The 19305-nt window shown below is 38.3% G+C and overlaps 1 protein-coding gene across 1 annotated transcript in view; it reads right to left on the reverse strand.

Annotated features, from left to right (window-relative positions):
- Positions 1–11330: 11330 nt before the first annotated feature.
- The window catches only part of INTS12 (integrator complex subunit 12), a 32008-nt gene continuing 24033 nt past the window's right edge, over positions 11331–19305 (reverse strand). The window contains exons 6-7 of the mRNA XM_040966952.1: positions 17984–18130; positions 11331–12255 (exon numbers count right to left, since the gene is read on the reverse strand). Of these exons, the coding sequence (XP_040822886.1) occupies positions 11671–12255; positions 17984–18130 (732 nt within the window). The 3' untranslated portion in view covers positions 11331–11670. The remainder of the gene's footprint in view (positions 12256–17983; positions 18131–19305) is intronic.

Here is a 19305-nt window from a genome sequence, read left to right on the forward strand (position 1 = left end):
GAAAATGAGCCTCAACTTCCATCCTCTGACAAACTGCTGACTGACTACCTCATAACACTGATACTACAAAATGTCAGAACAGAAAGCAAGAAATCTCCAAAGGACATCAACTGCCATTATGTCAAGTTTTAAAGAAGAATGTATTTCCTCTCAGGATTATTTCATGAATAAATTACAGATCATACATATTAAAGGAAATATAAGAAATATTAAAGCAAAGGATTCCAGCTCCAACTACCAACTACTTAAAAGTTAAGATACTTTGAAAGGATAAATGTGTTCCTTTATCATCATCAAAGAATATATGAAAGGATAAAGTTTTTCTATTTACTGTTATTTTGTATTGTATTATGTATTTTGTCTTAAGCATGTTTTTATTTGCCTGAATATGCACACATGCTTATATGCCCAATATATATTTTGTAGTTTATACAAATATATCTGTGATAAAAGTGATACAAGCATACAGGTATGAATCAGAAAGAATGCTAAATACACATAAGAATATGAATTGATTAATATCCAGCTAGAAGTCTTTTACATGGGGGCATTTATTTAATGTAAGTTTTGAATCAAAAGAAAAAACCTTAAGTAACATGGTGTTAATGATTTCTAACATTTTCTGAATGAATACTTTAGGCCTTACATTGTTGTTAATATTTTATACGCAGTAACTTAATACAACATTATGAGGAGCCAAGGAAATAATTAACATAAGCAACACTGCAATAGGCAGAAAGAATGACTAAATCCTAGGAATCGGGGTATCTACTGACTGTGCATTCTCCACAAGTATCTATGTTTGCTAATTGTGAAGTTCTTAGTGCAAATAATTCACATCAATGTGGTTTATCAGTTTATCTTCCTTTCAGGCTTTTGGTTAAGTACAAGTTTCAAAATTAAGAGCTTCAAGAACTTAGAAGTAATTATGGAAATTACTGAAAAACTGAAGTTTATGATTTCCATAATTGTCTAATGATTTCTATAATTGTATCATTATTCAAACACAATCCTATGCAACTTATAATGATACTGTAATGAAAAAAATATTTTGGGTCTCAATCGCTCAGATGATGAATGCAGAATATGTTCTGTGCCTTGAACCACAATGTGAATGATTTTTAGTTCCTGATTTGTACGTAAACAAGGCAGGGCAGGATAGCATTTGCTTGTAATACAAAAGCCTGGGACATTGAAGTTTTATGTGAGTATTTTTCAGATAACTGTCATCTGATTTCAGGAAGATATTTTATCAAACTAATGATGCAACTTACAATGTTCCTTTGGAGCAGATATTACATTAAATTTGATTTTAACAGTTTCCCTTAACAATTAAATTTAGATGGAAATCGGTGTCAAGATATACTAATAAGACATTACATTAAGATTTGATTGTTATTTGAATAATTTATTTCCATAAAGTATACTGCATGTCTTACTAAGGAATACATGAAAGAAAGAGTGCAGCTTTTCAGAAAGTAACTGGTTTTAACACACACACACACACACACACACACACACTGATATTTACATGATAGAAATATCCTTTGCATTTTATGATACCATTCTCAAGGTCATTAGTTTATAAATGGTTCTAAACATTCTACTAGCAAGTTGCTTTTGAGCAAATGTTTCTTGCTATGAGTTGGGTATTTTTTTAGATAGACAGGTACTTTCAAAGGTTTTATGTTTTAAGTTTTTTTTTTATAAAGATTTGTTTACTTTTATTAGAATGGCAGATTTACAAAGAGGCAAAGATCCTTCATCTGCTGGTTTACTCCCTAAATGGCTGCAACGACTAGACTGAGCCACTCTAAAGCCAGGAGCCAGAAGCTTCTGGGTTTCCTACATGGCTTTGGGTCATCCTCTACTGCTTTCCCAGACCACAAGCAGGGAGCTGGAAGGAAAGTGGAATAGCTGGGACACAAGCCAGCATCCACATGGGATCCTGGGGCTTGCAAGGTGAGGTTCTAGCCCCTGATCCATCACACTAAGCCCTTAAAGGTTTTATTTGTAGGCACTTTGGAAACATAAGTAGATTGTACTTTGCCTAGGGCAAAGCGTATGAAGATCATTTACTTCCATGGAAACTATAAACATTCTCAACAGCCTGAATGGTGGGGAAATTTATAAATCTATTTAAATTATCTGTGCCTTTAACACTCATTACTGCCTGCAAAATCGAGAATTACGTAAGTGGCACGCAGCTGCTCTTCAGGTTGAAATAAGTGACTAGGTGCATGTGAGCAGCTTTGTGTGTGTGGGCCTAGGATTGATGCTTCCTGTCTGACCTTGAAGGAACCACACCAGTGAAACCACAGTTGCACTTAGTGGCTGAACAAGAGTTGTAATAAAACCACCCACTACAGTTCTCCATTTTTGTGAATAAACATTACTATAAAATTACATTGTTGCTATTTGTAAAATGACATCTACATTTGACATTTAAGCTTTAAAGATCATTTAATATTCTGATTTTTACAAGTGTTTTATTTAAAATCAAGCAATTTGTAATTCTGAGGTTAGACATTATTTTATTTGGGCTAAGGGAAGTAGATTCTGAAGTTTTAATGGTAAAAGCTGTTATATTTTGTTATCCTTTAAAAATTATGTTATTGTATAAGATCCTCTGATATAGGTTATTTTTTTGAAACTAAGAATGAAGGGGAAATTTTATACATTTCTTTCTAAAACAGTTTTATTTTGCATTTATTTTTAAACACAGATGCTCTAAAAAGTTTATAAATTGCATGTTAACTCAATAATGCAAATTTACTATGAGTTCTTTCAATCATAAAAATATCACAAAGCCACCATTAAACACTCTATATTTCAGAAAAATAGCTTTAGAACAAAGGTTGGATAGTGTAGAAAAGATAAAATGTATTTCTAGGTGCTAGCATATTTCATATTTATCCAAGGTATAATTTGGAGTTTTAGCAATGGCTATTAAAATGCTTCCTGATTTATAACTGTGATTTGACTAATTTGCAAAAATTTATTCTCCCTACTGCAACATTACATTAAAATTCTTCACTGTTGCCATTAGTTTCTTGGGTTTTTCCATTTAGAAAAAAACACTCGAGGTTAACACTATCCCTAACCAACCCTAAGAATAAAACTCAATGAAGAAAACACAAAAGGAATATTTACATCCTAAGATGACAAAAGAAAAACCCACAAAAACCTCTCCTTATTTAAATCACAACTGTAATAATTTTGCCTTCCTATTTAAGCACACTTACATGTTGTCAACAGCCATGTTAATTTGAGAGGCAGACACAACATACACACACAGAGCAAATTCTCATCTACTGCTTTACTACTTCCATGATAGACATGGCAGGGTCTGGGCTTAAGCCAAAGCTGGGGAGCCAGGAAAGCAATACAGATCTCCCATTTGGGGAGGGGCTGGGACCTTAATTACTCAAGCTATCGCTAAGACTGTACTGAAAGGAAGCTGGAGTCAGGAGCCAGAGTTAGGAAGAGAAATGCAGGAACTCCAACATGGAGCAAAGGTGTCTTCCATTAGGCTGTCTATGCCTTCTTAAGGTACCCAATGTATTGCTCAATACTGAATACATCTAGACCTCACGAAACTCAACCTGACTTTGATATTCAAATGTAGATTATAGCTGATGAGTAAGTAAATTTCACTAACTGGAAGGACACTGGACTTTATACTTACTCTCTAGGGATAGATCTCTACTTAAAGAATGCTATTAAAAAAGACCTTGTTAACTTCCTTTCCCCTACATTATATATATATATAAATTCACTAATTCTCTATGATCCACAGTGTTATTTGTTAACATACCAAGTTTTCACTTCAGAACTACAATACAAACTGAATCTCTGCAGACCAGATATTGCTTTTGCAATTTTATAGCTATATAGAATTGCTTTCATTTTTTTCAGGAAAACAAATAATTTCAGCAATTATTGAGATGTGATTTCTTATTAAAAAATTTAGAGAATGTACTCTAAATGAATTAAACTTATCTTACTTAAAGACTTTGGCATATAACTGTTTTTATGGTTTTCTCTATCTAAATGGTTTTTGTAATAATTGTGTTAACATTTTATTTTGGTAAGATGATATATTTCCTATGTAACAGATAGATAACACAATATAATTTATGATCTCAGTTACCGACAAACAGTACTACCACATCCTAGTTAAGAGTAAGGATCATCAGATCTTTAAAGATACTTCTTGAGTTCTGGTGGTATGCCCTGATAAAACCATCATAACTGAAAAATATGTAGCAAAGTACATTTAATGTACTAAAAATATCAAACATTGTATCTTAGCAACACAGTATATTGTAGAATGAATGACCATTGGTTTCCCCTCTGGTCCTATAGCTAACTGACAGCTACTGTCCAGTATCACCAAACACTGTAAGAAAATCAAAACTCAACATACAGCTTCTCCTAAATGTGTCTCCCGCCCCATCATAAAGCTGAAAAATAAGTCAGGGACAATCTGTATTAGGAACTAGCCATTTCATCTCATTCTCTTATCTGTGGGACCACATAGCTGATACATGGAGACACTATAATTCAAAGGCAGGGCTCTTCTCCACTTCCCTCTTCCTTCCCTTTCCTTCTTTACTGTCCTCCTTTCTGAAGTCAACAAATTCCAGTTATGCCCAAATAATATTACAGACAGCAAATATGTACTGACATGGTTTGAATTTACAAACCTAAAAAGCTTATTTGTGGACAGACCTGTTTATCTGTTCATTCATTTACTGAGCCAATAAATATGGAAACCTGCATTGGGACTGAAATTCCATGCAAGACAAACAGGATCTCTCTCTTCATGCAACTTAAATCCATGAAGAAAAAAAACTATACATAAAAACATAGCAATAAATACTCTTCATATAAATCTGGGTAATGCTATCATCACTTCAATTAAAAAGTCCTGCAACTCATTTTTATATGGAAAAATCAGTATCTAAGAACTGAATAAACCATATAACATAGTAAACTGAGTTACATACTTTATTACATATATGCATACTTACTTGTATGTACATATACTAAACATGTATACATAGACATGATAAATAGATGTTTGTCTATTATACACTTCTATATTTCTATATATATGTTTCCATATGTCATAAGGGATAAATTACTTTCTAATTATGTTAAATTTCTCTGTAAAATGCAATAGAAATTAAGATAATTGCTCTCTTCTTCTCGAGACTAAATATAATTTCTGTGAAGGAAAACATTTATCACTGAAATGTTAATTCGAAAACTCTGACAAGCATTACTGCTTTAACGTCTTGTGGGCACTGAGGCCATGAGAACTGTCAGAGTTGTGAGCTAAGTTTGTCTCGTCATTTTCTTCAGAGTTCAGTCCAAACTGGCTCTACAGTATAAATAAAACTCTACACAGGATTAGAGGTTTATACAAAATTGATATTCTATCAACAAAATTTTGTTTCTCAAAACAAGAGTATCTATAGGCAAATTTTACCCCATATAAACCAATATTTATTCCACATATAAAGGATGCCATTTTCTCAATACTAGGTTCCAATTTATCATACATAACTTACTGCCATTATTTAAAAGGAATTTAAAGGAAGTGGAGTTGAGGTTGATGGTTTGTACAGTGAAGATTCTGTGGCACATATCAATGCTGATGAAGTAAGGCTACTGTCTTATAAAAGTGGTAGTTTGCGGGAATTCCAGTTTCTGGAAATGATGTAATCATGCATTACAAACTGGCTGCATTGCCTGGTGTGAATAACTATTTCTATGATCTGGAAAGCTCCCTATCTTCTGTTAGAATATATAGCAAAGGGCTGGATAATTAGTTAGCTTAAAGTAAGGAACAACTTGGACTCTACAATTTCTGTATTAGCCAGCTTTTCTGTTACTATAATGAAACATGTAAGCCTGGCAATTTTATAAAGAAAGGAGGTTTACTTTGCTCCTATTTTTGGAGGGTGAAAGTAAAAAATGCATAGTGCTCTTATGAGGCCCCATTTGATGGCTGCACCTCATTGCAGATGGCATTTTGGCAGGAACATACGTGAGATGGAGGAACTATCTAGCAAAACAAGAAGCTAGAGAGTGATTCATAGGTCAGTCTCAGGCATAAATCACAACTTGCTCTCAGAAATTATTCATCAGTGCCGTGAGAACTCCTTTATCTTTTCCAAGGGCCAAGTCTAAGGACCCAATGACCCCTTAACATCACACTGAAGACCAAGCTTCCAACATACAAACCCAAAGGACAAAAACCACATCCGCTCAAAAGTCCTAGTTCCCACCGGCATACATTTGGTATAGGTTGGGGGTAGACCAGGCTGAACCAGTTCACATCACCCGCTGGCGAATCCGAGTGCCAGAACAGAGTGTGGGTTGGGCCAGGTATGGTTGCAACACATAGCAGTGTACATTACAGCTGGGATTGGATGCCAGGTGGGCTGGGTTAGGCCATAAACCTCAACAGTGACAGCTGGGATTGGGGGTAGGCTGGACTGGCCAGGATAAAACACCCACTGTCAAATGCCAAGGTGATGTGGGTCTTACCAGACTGGGCTGCAGTGCCCAACCAGCACATGTGAGAACCAGGAAGGAGGGGACTAAGCCAGTAGGGGGAATGCTGGACAGCTACTCCTACTGGGGAGCATGAGCTGGGATGAGGGCAGACCAGACCAGGTAGGGTTACAACACCTGTGGGCCTCATGTGAGCTAGATTAGGGGGAAGTCAGGCTGGGCTGATTGTTCCGACTGGCATAAGCATAAATTACAGTGGGTGAGGGTTGGCTGGGTTTTGCTGCAGCATCAGCTGGCAGAGGCTGGCACTGGGGGCTAATTCTCTCAAGTTAAACTGCAGAACCACGTGGAGAGCGCATAATTGGGGAGTGGGAGTGGCCTAGGAGGGAAATAGTGGGCTCCTCCCTCTTGGGTTACCACTCCCACTGGAGAGCATGAAAACCAGGATTGGGGCAGGTGCTAGACAGAACAGCATCCACCAGTATGTGTGTGGGCTGGATAACAGGGCAGGTTGGGTTGCACTAGGCTTCAATGCCCATTGACATGTATGAGAGCTAAATGAGATGTGCGACAAACTGAACAAGTCTGTGGTACATAGTGGCAAGCATGGGAACCAGGGTAGGGGGCAGGCTTGGTGGGGGTTATGCGGAGTCGCCCCGACTAGGCTGCAGCTCCCACTGGTTATGAGGGCCGAGTGTGAAGTGAGCAGGATTGGACTGGACTGCAACACCCATTGGTTCCCGTGTAAGTTAGAGCTGGAAACAGAACTGACCCACCAATTGCAACCACCAGCATAGGCATAAGCTGATTGGGGCAACTGACTGTGCCAGACCCTGTATTGGCAAGCACACACAAGAATCAGGTCTGGGATCACCTCAGACGAAGTTTCTCTGGGGATCCTTCCAACTGAACTGCTGATCTCAGAACCCTAACCATGAAGAGACTATGTCAGCCAGTGGATTCTGAAGAGATTTCATCACGCTTGGAGCGGTGAGATTGGCAGCAATTCAGAACTGTTAAACTATCAAAATTGCATGAGCAGGACTCTCAGAGCATGCCCTATGTTGTGGACCTGGGATGGGTGGGAGGTTGGGTGGGGCTTTACCCTTTATCTCTTCCCTTACCCCAGATACAGAAAAAAAAAAAATTAATGTGGAAACAATGGTTTTACCAACTTTTCAAAAAAAAAAAATAAAGTCCTAGTTCATAGATTCATCTGAGACTCAAGACTAATTACACATAAAATAAAAAATTAAAAAGGGAAATCCCAGAGCTTATAGAATTATATAATAAAACAAATAAAATTTAAAAAGACTAGTTATAACCCTCTGTAACATGAAAAACCAGCTAAAAAGATTCCAAGATACAGTAAAGGATAGGGATAAAAAAATATTCCTATTCCAAAAGGGAGATGTAGCTAAGTAGAGAGAACTGCTTGGAAACAACACCAAAACCCAGCAAAGCAGACATTAGATCTTAGACTTTTAAATCTTCATCCTGCACACATTGTTGAAGGGTGATTCAGGCAGTCCTGCCCCTGATTTTGCATGTCACCACCCACAGCCTGCTGTCTTGGACAGCATGCTGAAATTGGCAGACACTGTACACTACTAGCCACTGTACATTTCTGGGGCCCCTGCCATGCATTCACGCCCATACTTCCACAAGGTATTGTTGCTACATTAGATCTGCCTCTGTGGCATACTTCTGCCTGGCCTCCCTGGCTTTCCTTTGAAACATGGATGAGAACCACCATTACCATCTAAGTCTTGCATTTGGTGCATCTGTAAAGATGGCACCATCTGAATGTCACCAGGTTCTGCCGCTGAAAGGAACAGTGTTGGACTCAGCTGAACAATGAATGTAGCCATGGAACACTTCCTTGTTGTTGTTCCAATTCTTACCAGTTGTTGACCTTATTTCATGACTTCTCACTTATGCAAATGTATACTGATGGAATATTAGAGACTATCATATCCAGATGTGGGGATACATGCAATATGCATCCCAGCTTCCAAATCAAAGATGGACTCCCAGTGAAACTTTTGGAAATGTGTAGACAATGGGATGGTGGACTGTCTGACATTGTCTGTACCAGCAATGTCGGGAGACACTTAAATAACAGACTGACGGAATTGTGACTTCTTATGAAAAACTATAGTATTGTAGTATAGTATTGTCAGGGGTGGGATTTGGGGGGAGGAGGAAATCTGAGTCTCTATGAAATTGTACCATAAAAATTTAAAAAAAAAAAAAAAGAAAACCAAAGGAAACCTGGTCATTGAGCCCAGGGAGAATACTCAGAGGTCCTTCCCTGAAACAATTCTATCCTCGGAGTCATTTGGTCTTACAAAGGAAGGAGTGGCTTCAAAGTTTTCTGAGAGGTGCCCAAGGCATGTGTCCCAGTGCAAGGCAACTGGCTCCCTTTCATCTGCACTAACCTTTTAAAAGATTTATTTGAAAGTCAGTTACACACACACACACACACACACACACACAGACACAATCTTCCATCTGTCGATTCACCCCCAAGATGGCTGGAGCTAGAAGACAGGAATTTCTTCCAGGTTTCATACATGGGTGGCAGGGGCCCAACAATTTAGGCCATCCTTTGCTGCTTTCCCCAGGCCATTATCAGATAGCTGGAAAGCAGAGCAGCTGAGACTCAAATCTGAACTAACACAGGATGACAGGGCTATGGTCACCACCTTTATCCTGTAGATAACAATACTGGCCCCAGCATTAATCTTTTTGCAAGTGGTAGTTCAAGTATACCCTTCTCTTTTCAACAGTTTCTTGCCAAGCTTTGAATTTTACAAATCTTTCCATTGGTTCTGTTTGTTCCTGAATCCCAAGAAAAGCAGTGCAAAACACCCATGGCAGGTAGCATCCTAAAAGCTTTGCTATTCATAAATTTCTTTTTTTCATATACCCTAGGTTATTCTCTTTGAATTTGGCCTTCTGTGAAGATAGACTTGCACTCTCTGTACTGAGTTCTTTGGAATGGTCGAAGGACAATGTTTTCTCCAGTTTCCCATGGTATCTGCATTCCCATCTGAATACTAATTTTCTAGTCTCATCTTCAGAGCCAGCACTAAGATCATCCATAATACCCCACCCCTACTGACAGTATTCAAAGTTTTTTCCTAGCTTGCTCCTCCAAATTTTTCCAACTTTAGTCCATAATCCAGTTCCAAAGACCCTCCCACATTTTCAGGTTTATAACAGTCCCATTTTTGGTACGATTTTGTGTGTGTGTGTGTGTGTGTTGCTTAGATTTTGTTATAATAAGAAAATACTAGCGACCACTGTAATGGCACTGTGGGTTGAGCCACTCCCTGCAAGGTTTGCAGCCCATATGAGCACCAGTTGGCGTTCCAGCTGCTCTACTACCACTTCAGTTCTCTGTTAATGTGTCTGGGAAAACAGTAGCTGACCTGAGGGCTTGCACCTCTGCCACCCATGTGAGGGACGTGGATGGATTTGTAGGCTCCTGGCTGAACCACACCCATTGTGGCCATTTGGGGAATGAACCAGCAGATGGATGGTCTCTCATTCTCTCCCGATCTCTCTGTATCTCTTTCAAATAAAATAACTATTAAAAAAAAAACAGAGTTTTGCATTAGAAAAGGTAAAAGCCAACAAATACTTGGTAACTCAGTTTTTAATGGGGATTTAGTTAGTTTAGTTTTTGAGGCTGAATATCCAAATAGCATAACGCTAGCTAGCACATGAGTGCAGCTGGCTGCATCATTCATGACAGACGTCAGAGCATATAAAAGGGGGAGGGATCATCTCAGACAGGAAACTAGAACATCAACTGCTGGCTAGTGAAACACTTTCCACAAGTCAATCTTGGAAGACCTAACTCAGGGGATGTGGCACAATGTCCTTAATCCCTTTCAAGGGCGGTAACAGCAAGAATCTATTAATCTCTTTAGATTCCAACACATGACCTCTTGATGGACAAACCACATCTAAACCACAGCACTTTCTGACTTAACAATGTGAGAAAATATCAAAAATTAATATACTGGACCTGGTGTGATGGCTCAATGCCTTCATTATCATCTTGCAAATGCTGGGATCCTAAATGGGCATTGGTTCATAACCAGCTGCTTCATGTCCCATCTAGTTTCCTGCTTTTGGCCTAGGAAGGCAGCAGACAATGGCCCAAAGCCTTGGGACCCTGCACCCACGTAGGAGACCCGGAAGAAGCTCCTGGCTCTTGGCTTCGGATCAGCTCCACTGTTGTGGCCATATGAGAAGTGAGCCAACAAATGGAAGATTTTTGTCTTTCCTTTTCTCTGTAAATCTCATTTGCCTTTCCAATAAAAAGAAATAAATCTAAAAAAAAAGTATCTATTTGAGCTTGTTTTATACCAAGTTTACTAAAATTTGTCAAAATGCTACAAATTTTGGAGCAGTTAAACTAAAACATCCTTTACTCTAGTGTGTAAATAAGTCATAATTTCCAACCACAAAAAAATATTTTTCTCAAGGAGTCTCAGAAATATGCTAAGTGGTGTGAGAAAAATTCAATATTCACTGAGAATATACTATGTGCACATATTACATTGGCAATGTAAGGAAAGATGGACAAGATCAAAAGCTTGTTCCTATATAAGTTGATTAAAAAACAAGCTTATGGGAAGCTAATAAAGTTAAATGTAAAAAATTTGATGATATAATTGGAGAAAGATGGGATGATCAGCTGAAATGAGGCTGGGTACAGAAAATAAACACCCCAAATACTGAACACTTGGAAGCACCAGAAAACTTTATACCAAGTCACCTGTGCCACTTTGTTAAGCACCTCACTTAGCATGCTCAACTTGGAGCTTTGATAGAAGAGAAACTATTTCTTTGTCTCTAAAATTGCAAATACTACAAATCTGGTGACATTTTCATCAATAACCGATCCTATCAATTATTTTCATATACTACAAAAATTATTAAAATGCTAAAGACAGCTTGAAAACAAAAAAGGTCCCAAGTTTTGCAAAATAATATTATTAAAAAAACAAAAGAAATTCAAGTATGAAATTTTTTTTTATTAAATTATGGTATATTTAACAGCATGTGTTCTATTAATAAGCTTTTACCTTCAGGGTACTGTAAGATTAAACCCATTTGTGCACCCTACTTCTTGAGTTTCTTCTGGGCAGCTTTCTTCTTAACCATCTGCAACCTCTTCATAGCATTGAGCTGTGATTCCTGTGAAGTTGGACCCTTGAGGGATGTTGAGGAAGAGCTGCTAGTTTCTGAAGCAGTTTTACCGCTGGTCCCTCCACCAGCCCCTGATGTTCCACTATTACCATTGCCAGTTAGTTGGCTGCTGCTTCCTGGAACTAAACTACTTGGACTAGGAAGACCTACTTTGCTGACATTATCACAACTAACGGAGCGACTAAGCCCAGTTTTGCCCAAGGTTAGAGGCGGAGGCGGCTTCAGTGGTACAGTGGGCGTTGTACTATTATTGGAACCTAATTTAGAACCAATTCCACCTTTGGATGATGTTGCCAGACCAGTCAAACCCACTGGCTTCTGGCTGGCTGATGAGGTAGCAGGTTTTCCACTGTTGTTTTGTGTTGATGAACTCAATTTTGTTGTTGAAGGACCAGTAGAGGAAGTTTTGGCTGCAAAAGCTGCCCATCCAGTTAGGCCACTAGTTACTGAAGAGGAAACACTGGTACTAGAAGAATTTCCTGAAATAGCCGTGGATGTCTAAAAAAATAACATAAATATTACATTAGTGTCAAGTATACTCCACATCTGTATAATATCCTTGTATATATATATAACAATCGCAGACTTTTTATACAAGAATAATGACTTGAAAAACTTAAACCTCATCACTAAACTAGTTTCTTATTAAGCTAACCTGATGAAAACATTTGGAACAAAATACATCTATAGCTGCTTGACCTTACTGTTTCCAAAGTATTTAGATAGCATATTCTTACCACAACGATTCCCAAAGAAAATACATGGAATTCTTTTCAGGAAATTGCTTCACAAAACCAAATTTTGTGCTTCAACTTACTTTTTAATCCAAGAAATTATTACCTAACACAGCGAAACATCCAGTTCTTTTAGACTTTGCACTCATTTCAAAAATTAATTTCATTCTTGAGGCGGACACTGGGCCTGGTGGTTATGATGGTGGTTATTATGTTCACCTGCCATGTTGGAGTATGTTAGTTTAAAACCCACCTCTGATTCCTGGTTCCAGTTCCCTGCTTATACAGACTCTAGGAGGCAGTGGTTATATCGTAAGTAATTTAGGTTCCTGTCAGCCATGTGGGAGACCAGCAGTGAGTTCCCAGCTCCTGGCCCTGGCATGGCTCAATCTCTACTGTAGCAGCTATCTGAGGAGTAAACCAGCAAATGGGAATGTGTGCTCTTTCACCATCTCTTTTTGTTTCTCTGTCTCTCAGATAAATAAATAAAATCAATTCTACTCTTAATGGGCAAAAATGTTCATATCTATAATATCCAGAAGATGTCTGAGCTTGAGAGATTCACTTAATATTATTTATATGAATACACAATGAAAATAGAATGGCCACATATAAATTCTGAACATGTCTTTTCAACAAATATTGTTTCCAAATTTTGAGTAATAGTTCAACCATATCCAGACATGCAAAGTTAACTAGTTAGTAGTATGTAAGGTTTAATGATTTTAGTTTAGCTTCACAATTTATCTATTTTTTCTGTTTTTTCTATTAAAAAGATATTGCTATTTTTATTGGAAAGGTAGATTTTACAGAGAGAAGGAGAGACAGAGAGATCTTCCATATGCTGGTTCACCACTGCAAGTAGCCACAAAGGCCATTACTGAGCCAATCCAAAGCCAAGAGTCAGGATCGAGGAATCTCACCTGGGTGTCCCACGTGGGTACCAAGTCCCAAAGCTTTGGGCCGTCCTCCACTGCTTTCCCAGGTCACAAGCAGGGAGCTGGATGGGAAGTGGAACAGTTAATTGATAGCCATCAGTGCCCATCTAGGATCTCGGCATTTGCAAGGCAAGGATTTTGCCCCTAGGCCATCATGCCTGGCCTAAAATTTGTCTTGTTACCACTGAAACGACCACCCAAGAGATTCCTGCTTTCACACAAAGGGCTTTATTAGCTGCCTCACAGAATTTTGAGTATGTCTGACTCACTCCTATATGTACTTTATTGTTAAAATCTATTGAAAGGAAGAGTGACAGGAGGAGAGAGAGATATCAAGAGATCTTCTGTCCACTGGTTTACTATCCAGCGGCTGGGTTTCAGCCAGGCTGACACAAGGAACCTGGAATTCAACCTAAATCTCCCATTTGGTTGGCAGGGCCCAGGCACTTGTGCTGCCTTCTGCTGCCTTCCCAAACATGTTAGCGGAAAGCAAGATTGGGAGTGGAGTGGCTGGGACACTCCAACATGGCATGCAAGCGGCTGCCTAACCCACTACAACACAGCACTGGTCCTAGACATATTTGCTCTGGTTTATAACTCTTCCATTTCTTTGGTGAACAACTTAAAAGTGGCAAATCAAGTGTAGAGTAAAACCACTGCCGTTTCATAAGCACTCCTATTCACACGAGAAATTGCACATTTTCACTTTACAAGAAAACTATTTTCTCCAAATTAATTTTCAATTGAATTTCTTATTGTTACTCCAACTTCATATTTTCAAGACTTGCAATACTGTTAAGATTACACTTAGGGAAAAGGCAAAAACCAACATTTTCTTTTAAAAATGATTATCATGTTTGATATACGTTCAGCTATATTTTAGGACTGAGCCTTTTTTTTTTAAAGCACTTATTATCTGACAGAAGGACACAGGGAGGAGATGGAAAGAGAGAAGAGGAAAAGGAAACAGACATAAGGATAGAGAGAGAGAGACCTTTCGTCTACTAGTACATTCTTCAAATGACGGCTATAGCCAGGGCTGGCTGAGGATGAAGCCCAAAGCCAGGAACTCCATCTAGGTTTTCCATACAGAAGGCAGGGCGTAAGTATTTGGGTCAGGGCAGCAGCAGGATGCAGGACTGAACAACGAAGACTAGTGTCGTGGCTGGCACACAGGGTAAAGCCGCTCCCTGCGACTCTCACGTCACAAATGAGAGCTGTTCTTTGATATGGCCGCGCCACTTCCAATCCAGCTCCTGGCTAATAGATGGGAAAATCAGCAGAAGATAGCCCAAGTATGGGGGCCCTTGCCACCTATGGGAAGACTGGGAAAAAGCTGCTGGCTGCTGGCTTTGGCCTGTACCAGCCCTGGCCACTGTGGGCATCTGGAGAGTGAACCTGTGGATGGAATATCTATCTTTCTCTCTGTAACAATTTCAAATAAAAAAACAAATAAATAAATCTCAAGAAGAAAAAAAAAAAAGAAAGCAAGCAAAATGGCCAGGACTTGTAGTATCAAAAGTGGTGGCTTACCTGCTGTGCCATCTCAGTTCCCTAGAAACGAACTTTAAAAGAGGTGATACACAAAAAATATGAACTCTATAGGCAGAATAGCATAAAGGGAAAATAACGGATACATACAGCAAGCATCTTTACTCCTGAGTATTAGCGGGATTCCCATTATTGTTTTTTAATGATAATTATTTTTTTTTCCTTTTCCCTCATTTGTTACATGATACATTTATATGCTGGAAAGTTGAGCTTGTGCTACTGAAATAAATAGCTATGCCATTATAACAACATGGGGACAAATGGTCAGAGCAGGATACCCGGAGGGAGGAGGGAAAGCGAAGGGGGGATGATCCCCAATGCATGTGAATCAGTATTGAGGAAAAAAATAAACTTTTTGGATAAAAAGAAGTAATAAAACATGTTTAGCAGCTTGCAATACTATCTGCACGTAAGTATTTTAAACAAATCTGAAAAGTAATAAAAATAAACAGTTTTGAGATCATAATTTTACAAGAGGTAGAGTCCAGATTCTTGTTTATATACTCTAAAAGATACTTTTGCTTTCTTTCAGAAACATGACAACTATCTCATGAGACTATCCAGATAAAGAAAATTTCACATAAATCAGTAATTCCTAAAGGAACACATACAAGTAATAAAAAGGCAAAAAAGCAAAAGTACACAGGTGTAGCAAACTTAACTTTCAGCTATTAAAGATTTATTTTTTTGTTTCCTTTAATATTAAACATAAAACTGCCTGCCGATATGGCTAAATAATCTTCCAACAAATTTTACAAAAGAAACCCTATGAGAAATAACTAAAAAGACCATCACTTACGAAGCACAAACCAGACAGCAAGTTCCGTGGGTTTGGCATTTGGTATTAATGACCTGCTATTGTTGTTCAATAAAATGAGATGATTTATAATACTATCAGGACACATAGAAATAGATTAAGACAAATAATTGAAATCCAGTGTTTTATCCATACTGTTTTTACTATGGAAGATAAAATGTTAAATTTACATGTATTTTATTTGAAGGACAAAGTGGTGAAGAAGGGGAGATTTAGCGAGACAGGAAGAGATGTCACTGATCCAGTGCGCAGCTGCTTGCAGTAAGAAGCCAGGTTAAAGCCAGCAGTCTGGAACACGATTTAGTTCTCCAAACAGACAGTAAGGACTCAACCACCCGGGTCTACACCTGCTGCCTGCCAGGGTAAAATTAAGCAGCGTGCTGGAATGGGAACCAGGAAATCTGCTGTGGGATGCGAGTTTTCCTAGTGACACATGGAGGTTTTCCAAGAGCACCACATGCTGGCTCCTCAATTATTTCACCTATAAAGAGTTTCTTGTTATTATTCTAATCAGAAAAGCCATTTTATTTTTTTTCTATATGTGAATGAGAAAAGGGCTGGTGCAGCAACACGGTAGGCTGACCTCCTGCCCTGTGGCACTGCCAACTCATCTAGGCGCCGCTTTGTGTCCCCGAAGCCAATCCAGCTGGTGCTCTGGTCTAGGATAGCAGCAGAGGAAGGCTCAGCTGTGGGAGCCTGCAGCCATGCGGGAGACTGGGAGAGGCTTGCACCAGCAGCTCAGCTGAGGACTGGCCACTGCAGCCACTTGGCAAGTGACACAGTGAGTGAAAGACTGTTTTTTCCTTTCTCTTAATTCTTCACAAAAAAATTTTTATAGTTAAAATTTATTCACTTTTATTCTGAAAATATCAAAATCTCTTAAGTAGCACAAACAAGACAGCCTTACTTTCTATGACATGATTCCACGTTGGATTTCCTTTGCAGTAACAGGTCAATATAAAAATACATAAGATATATAAAAATATATCAATGATTGTAGAAAAGACAACTCTAAAACTACTTTCACAAAATCAGAATTTCTAATTCACCAAATTTCTACATGATAAATCAATAGTATACCTTTTACATGAATTCTTTTCCAGCAAATAACAAAATGATCTTCAAATATAATTATCAGTATTTTTCTGGAGTACTTTATATTCACAGTGATTTTTTTAAAAAAGATTTATTTTTTTAATATTAAAATTTTTTGGAAAGGCAGAAATACAGAGAGGAGGAGAGACAGAGAGGAAGATCTTCCATCCGCTGATTCACTACGTAGGGGGCCACAAGGGCCAGAGCTGAACTGATCACAAGCCAGGAGCCAGGAGCTTCCTGCAGGTCTCCCATGCAGGTACAAGGGTCCCGACCATCCCCAACTGCTTTCACAGGCCACAAGCAGGGAGCTAACAGGGAAGCAGGACTGGTAGGATTAGAACCGGCACCCACGTGGGATCCTGGTGCATTCAAGGCAAGGACTTTAGCTTCTAGGCTACTGTGCTGGGCCCTTTTTTTTTTTTTAAATCTCACCAAGACTCTTAACCTTGCAAATGGCTATTTAGGCAAGATAATATAAGTATTTCCTAAGGTTAATATCTGAGGATTTGGGGGTATATTTTTCTTCCATCTTTAGTACTATACTTAAATTTAGCTTTTTATTGAATAAATTCATTGCTAATAAATTAACAAGATAGAATAATGTACTATGATTACAAGGATGCATATGTAAACCCAGGAATGAGAAATACTACTCTTCCTCAATTCCACGAAATATTTAGGATAAGAAGTAGGAATTAGGAAAGCTCATGAGTGTAAAAGAAAAAAAAAAAAAAGACGCAAGAAAACTTCAACAGCCAACAAGTAGCAGGGAAACAAAGCTCAGGCCTGTCAACTGAAGTCATTAAGGAGAATTGCTGCCGCCACGGGCAGAACACTCCGGAACGAAATTCTTGATTGCAGTTAAGCATTTAACCTCATGATTTATGTCAAGGAACACAAATGGTTCCTCTGACAAACAAAAGCAGAAATACTAGAGATCAATAATCATACCATAAATGCTTTCTTCCTAATAGCAACACAGTGTTAATTTCTACCATAGTTCATCCAGTATCTAGTTTTTCAGATTTTTCAATAAGCAAGCATTGTTTAATCACTTAAATCAAACTAAGGTGCAAGCGGATGTGTACCTTGACTTCCGTTCTCTTGAACGCCTGGAAAGTTGTCTCCTGCTTGAGTTTAGTTTCTGGTTTCTTGACCAGCGGGTCTTTGGCGGCTGGAGCCACAGCAACAACTGCAGGCGCTGGCTTCTGTGGGGGCTTCTGAGTTTTCTGAGCCTGCAAAAATCAGCGGATTAAACTAGTTACAAAATCTTAACTGAATCTATGAAGAAGAGAGTAAATACTGTAGATCTCAATGTTGAACTGAAATACAGTTGAATGCTTAAAAATACTTTAATGACACTGATAACTCAGACTGTGCACAAATTACTTTTATCATTTTAATGAGTTTATAGATCCAGTTCATTTCTGAACAGTAAGCAGAGTGTTAAGTTTCAGAAATCATGCATATAAGGGTTGGGTAAATACCACCTTAACAAGACCCATCAAGCCACTTTTTAAAAAAGAAAACTACAAACTGAAGAGCGACCAGCCTTGAGTAGCTGTGAGGACTGCTTCTAAGGCCCCTGTTCAGACAGAAAACTGTGTGGATACTCAAGTCCCTTATATCAAATCATGTAGTATTTGCATATAACCTATGCATATCTTTGTATTTTAATTCATGTCTAGATTACTTACAATTCAACATCAAAGCTACACACATACTTATTAAATCGAATTGTTAGGGAATAATGGAAAAAGTCAAAATGTTTAGTACAGCTGCAATTTTTAAAAAACATATTGTTGGGTCCAGTGCAATAGCCTAGTGGTTAAATCCTTGTCTTCAACCACCTGGATCCCATATGGGTTCCAGTTTGTATCCCAGCTGCTCCACTTTCTATCCATCTATTTATGGCCTGGGAAAGCAGTGGAGGACATCCCGAAGCCTTGGGACCCTACACCTACATGGGAGACCTGAAGAAGCTCCTGGCTCCGGATTGGCTTAGTTCCACCATTGCAGCCACTTGGGGAGTGAACCAGTGGACAGAAAACCTTTCTCTGTGTATCTCCTTCTCTGTATATCTAGCTTTCCAATAAAAATAAATAAATTAAAAGAAAAAATTTTTTATATGTAGTTGTCAAATCCAGACGTTGCATCTACAGATATGGAGAGCTGATAATACTGGTTACTTAAAAAAGTTCAGAGCAAACCAAACTAAAGGCAATGTATATTTCTCATGGATGTTTTAAAGTGTGTGTATATATATATACATATATATAGCCGATTGGCTTTACTCATCATGAAATTCTTTTACTTCATATTATGTTTGACATAAGACTTCAAATTTTCTTCTCGGGAATCAGGCAAAATCATAAGCACCTGAGGTATCTAGGTTGAATTAAAATGTATG

This window comes from Ochotona curzoniae, unplaced genomic scaffold (assembly GCF_017591425.1).
Source record: "Ochotona curzoniae isolate NIBS_2020 unplaced genomic scaffold, NIBS_Ocur_1.0 scaffold_4506, whole genome shotgun sequence".
Lineage (NCBI taxonomy): Eukaryota > Metazoa > Chordata > Mammalia > Lagomorpha > Ochotonidae > Ochotona > Ochotona curzoniae.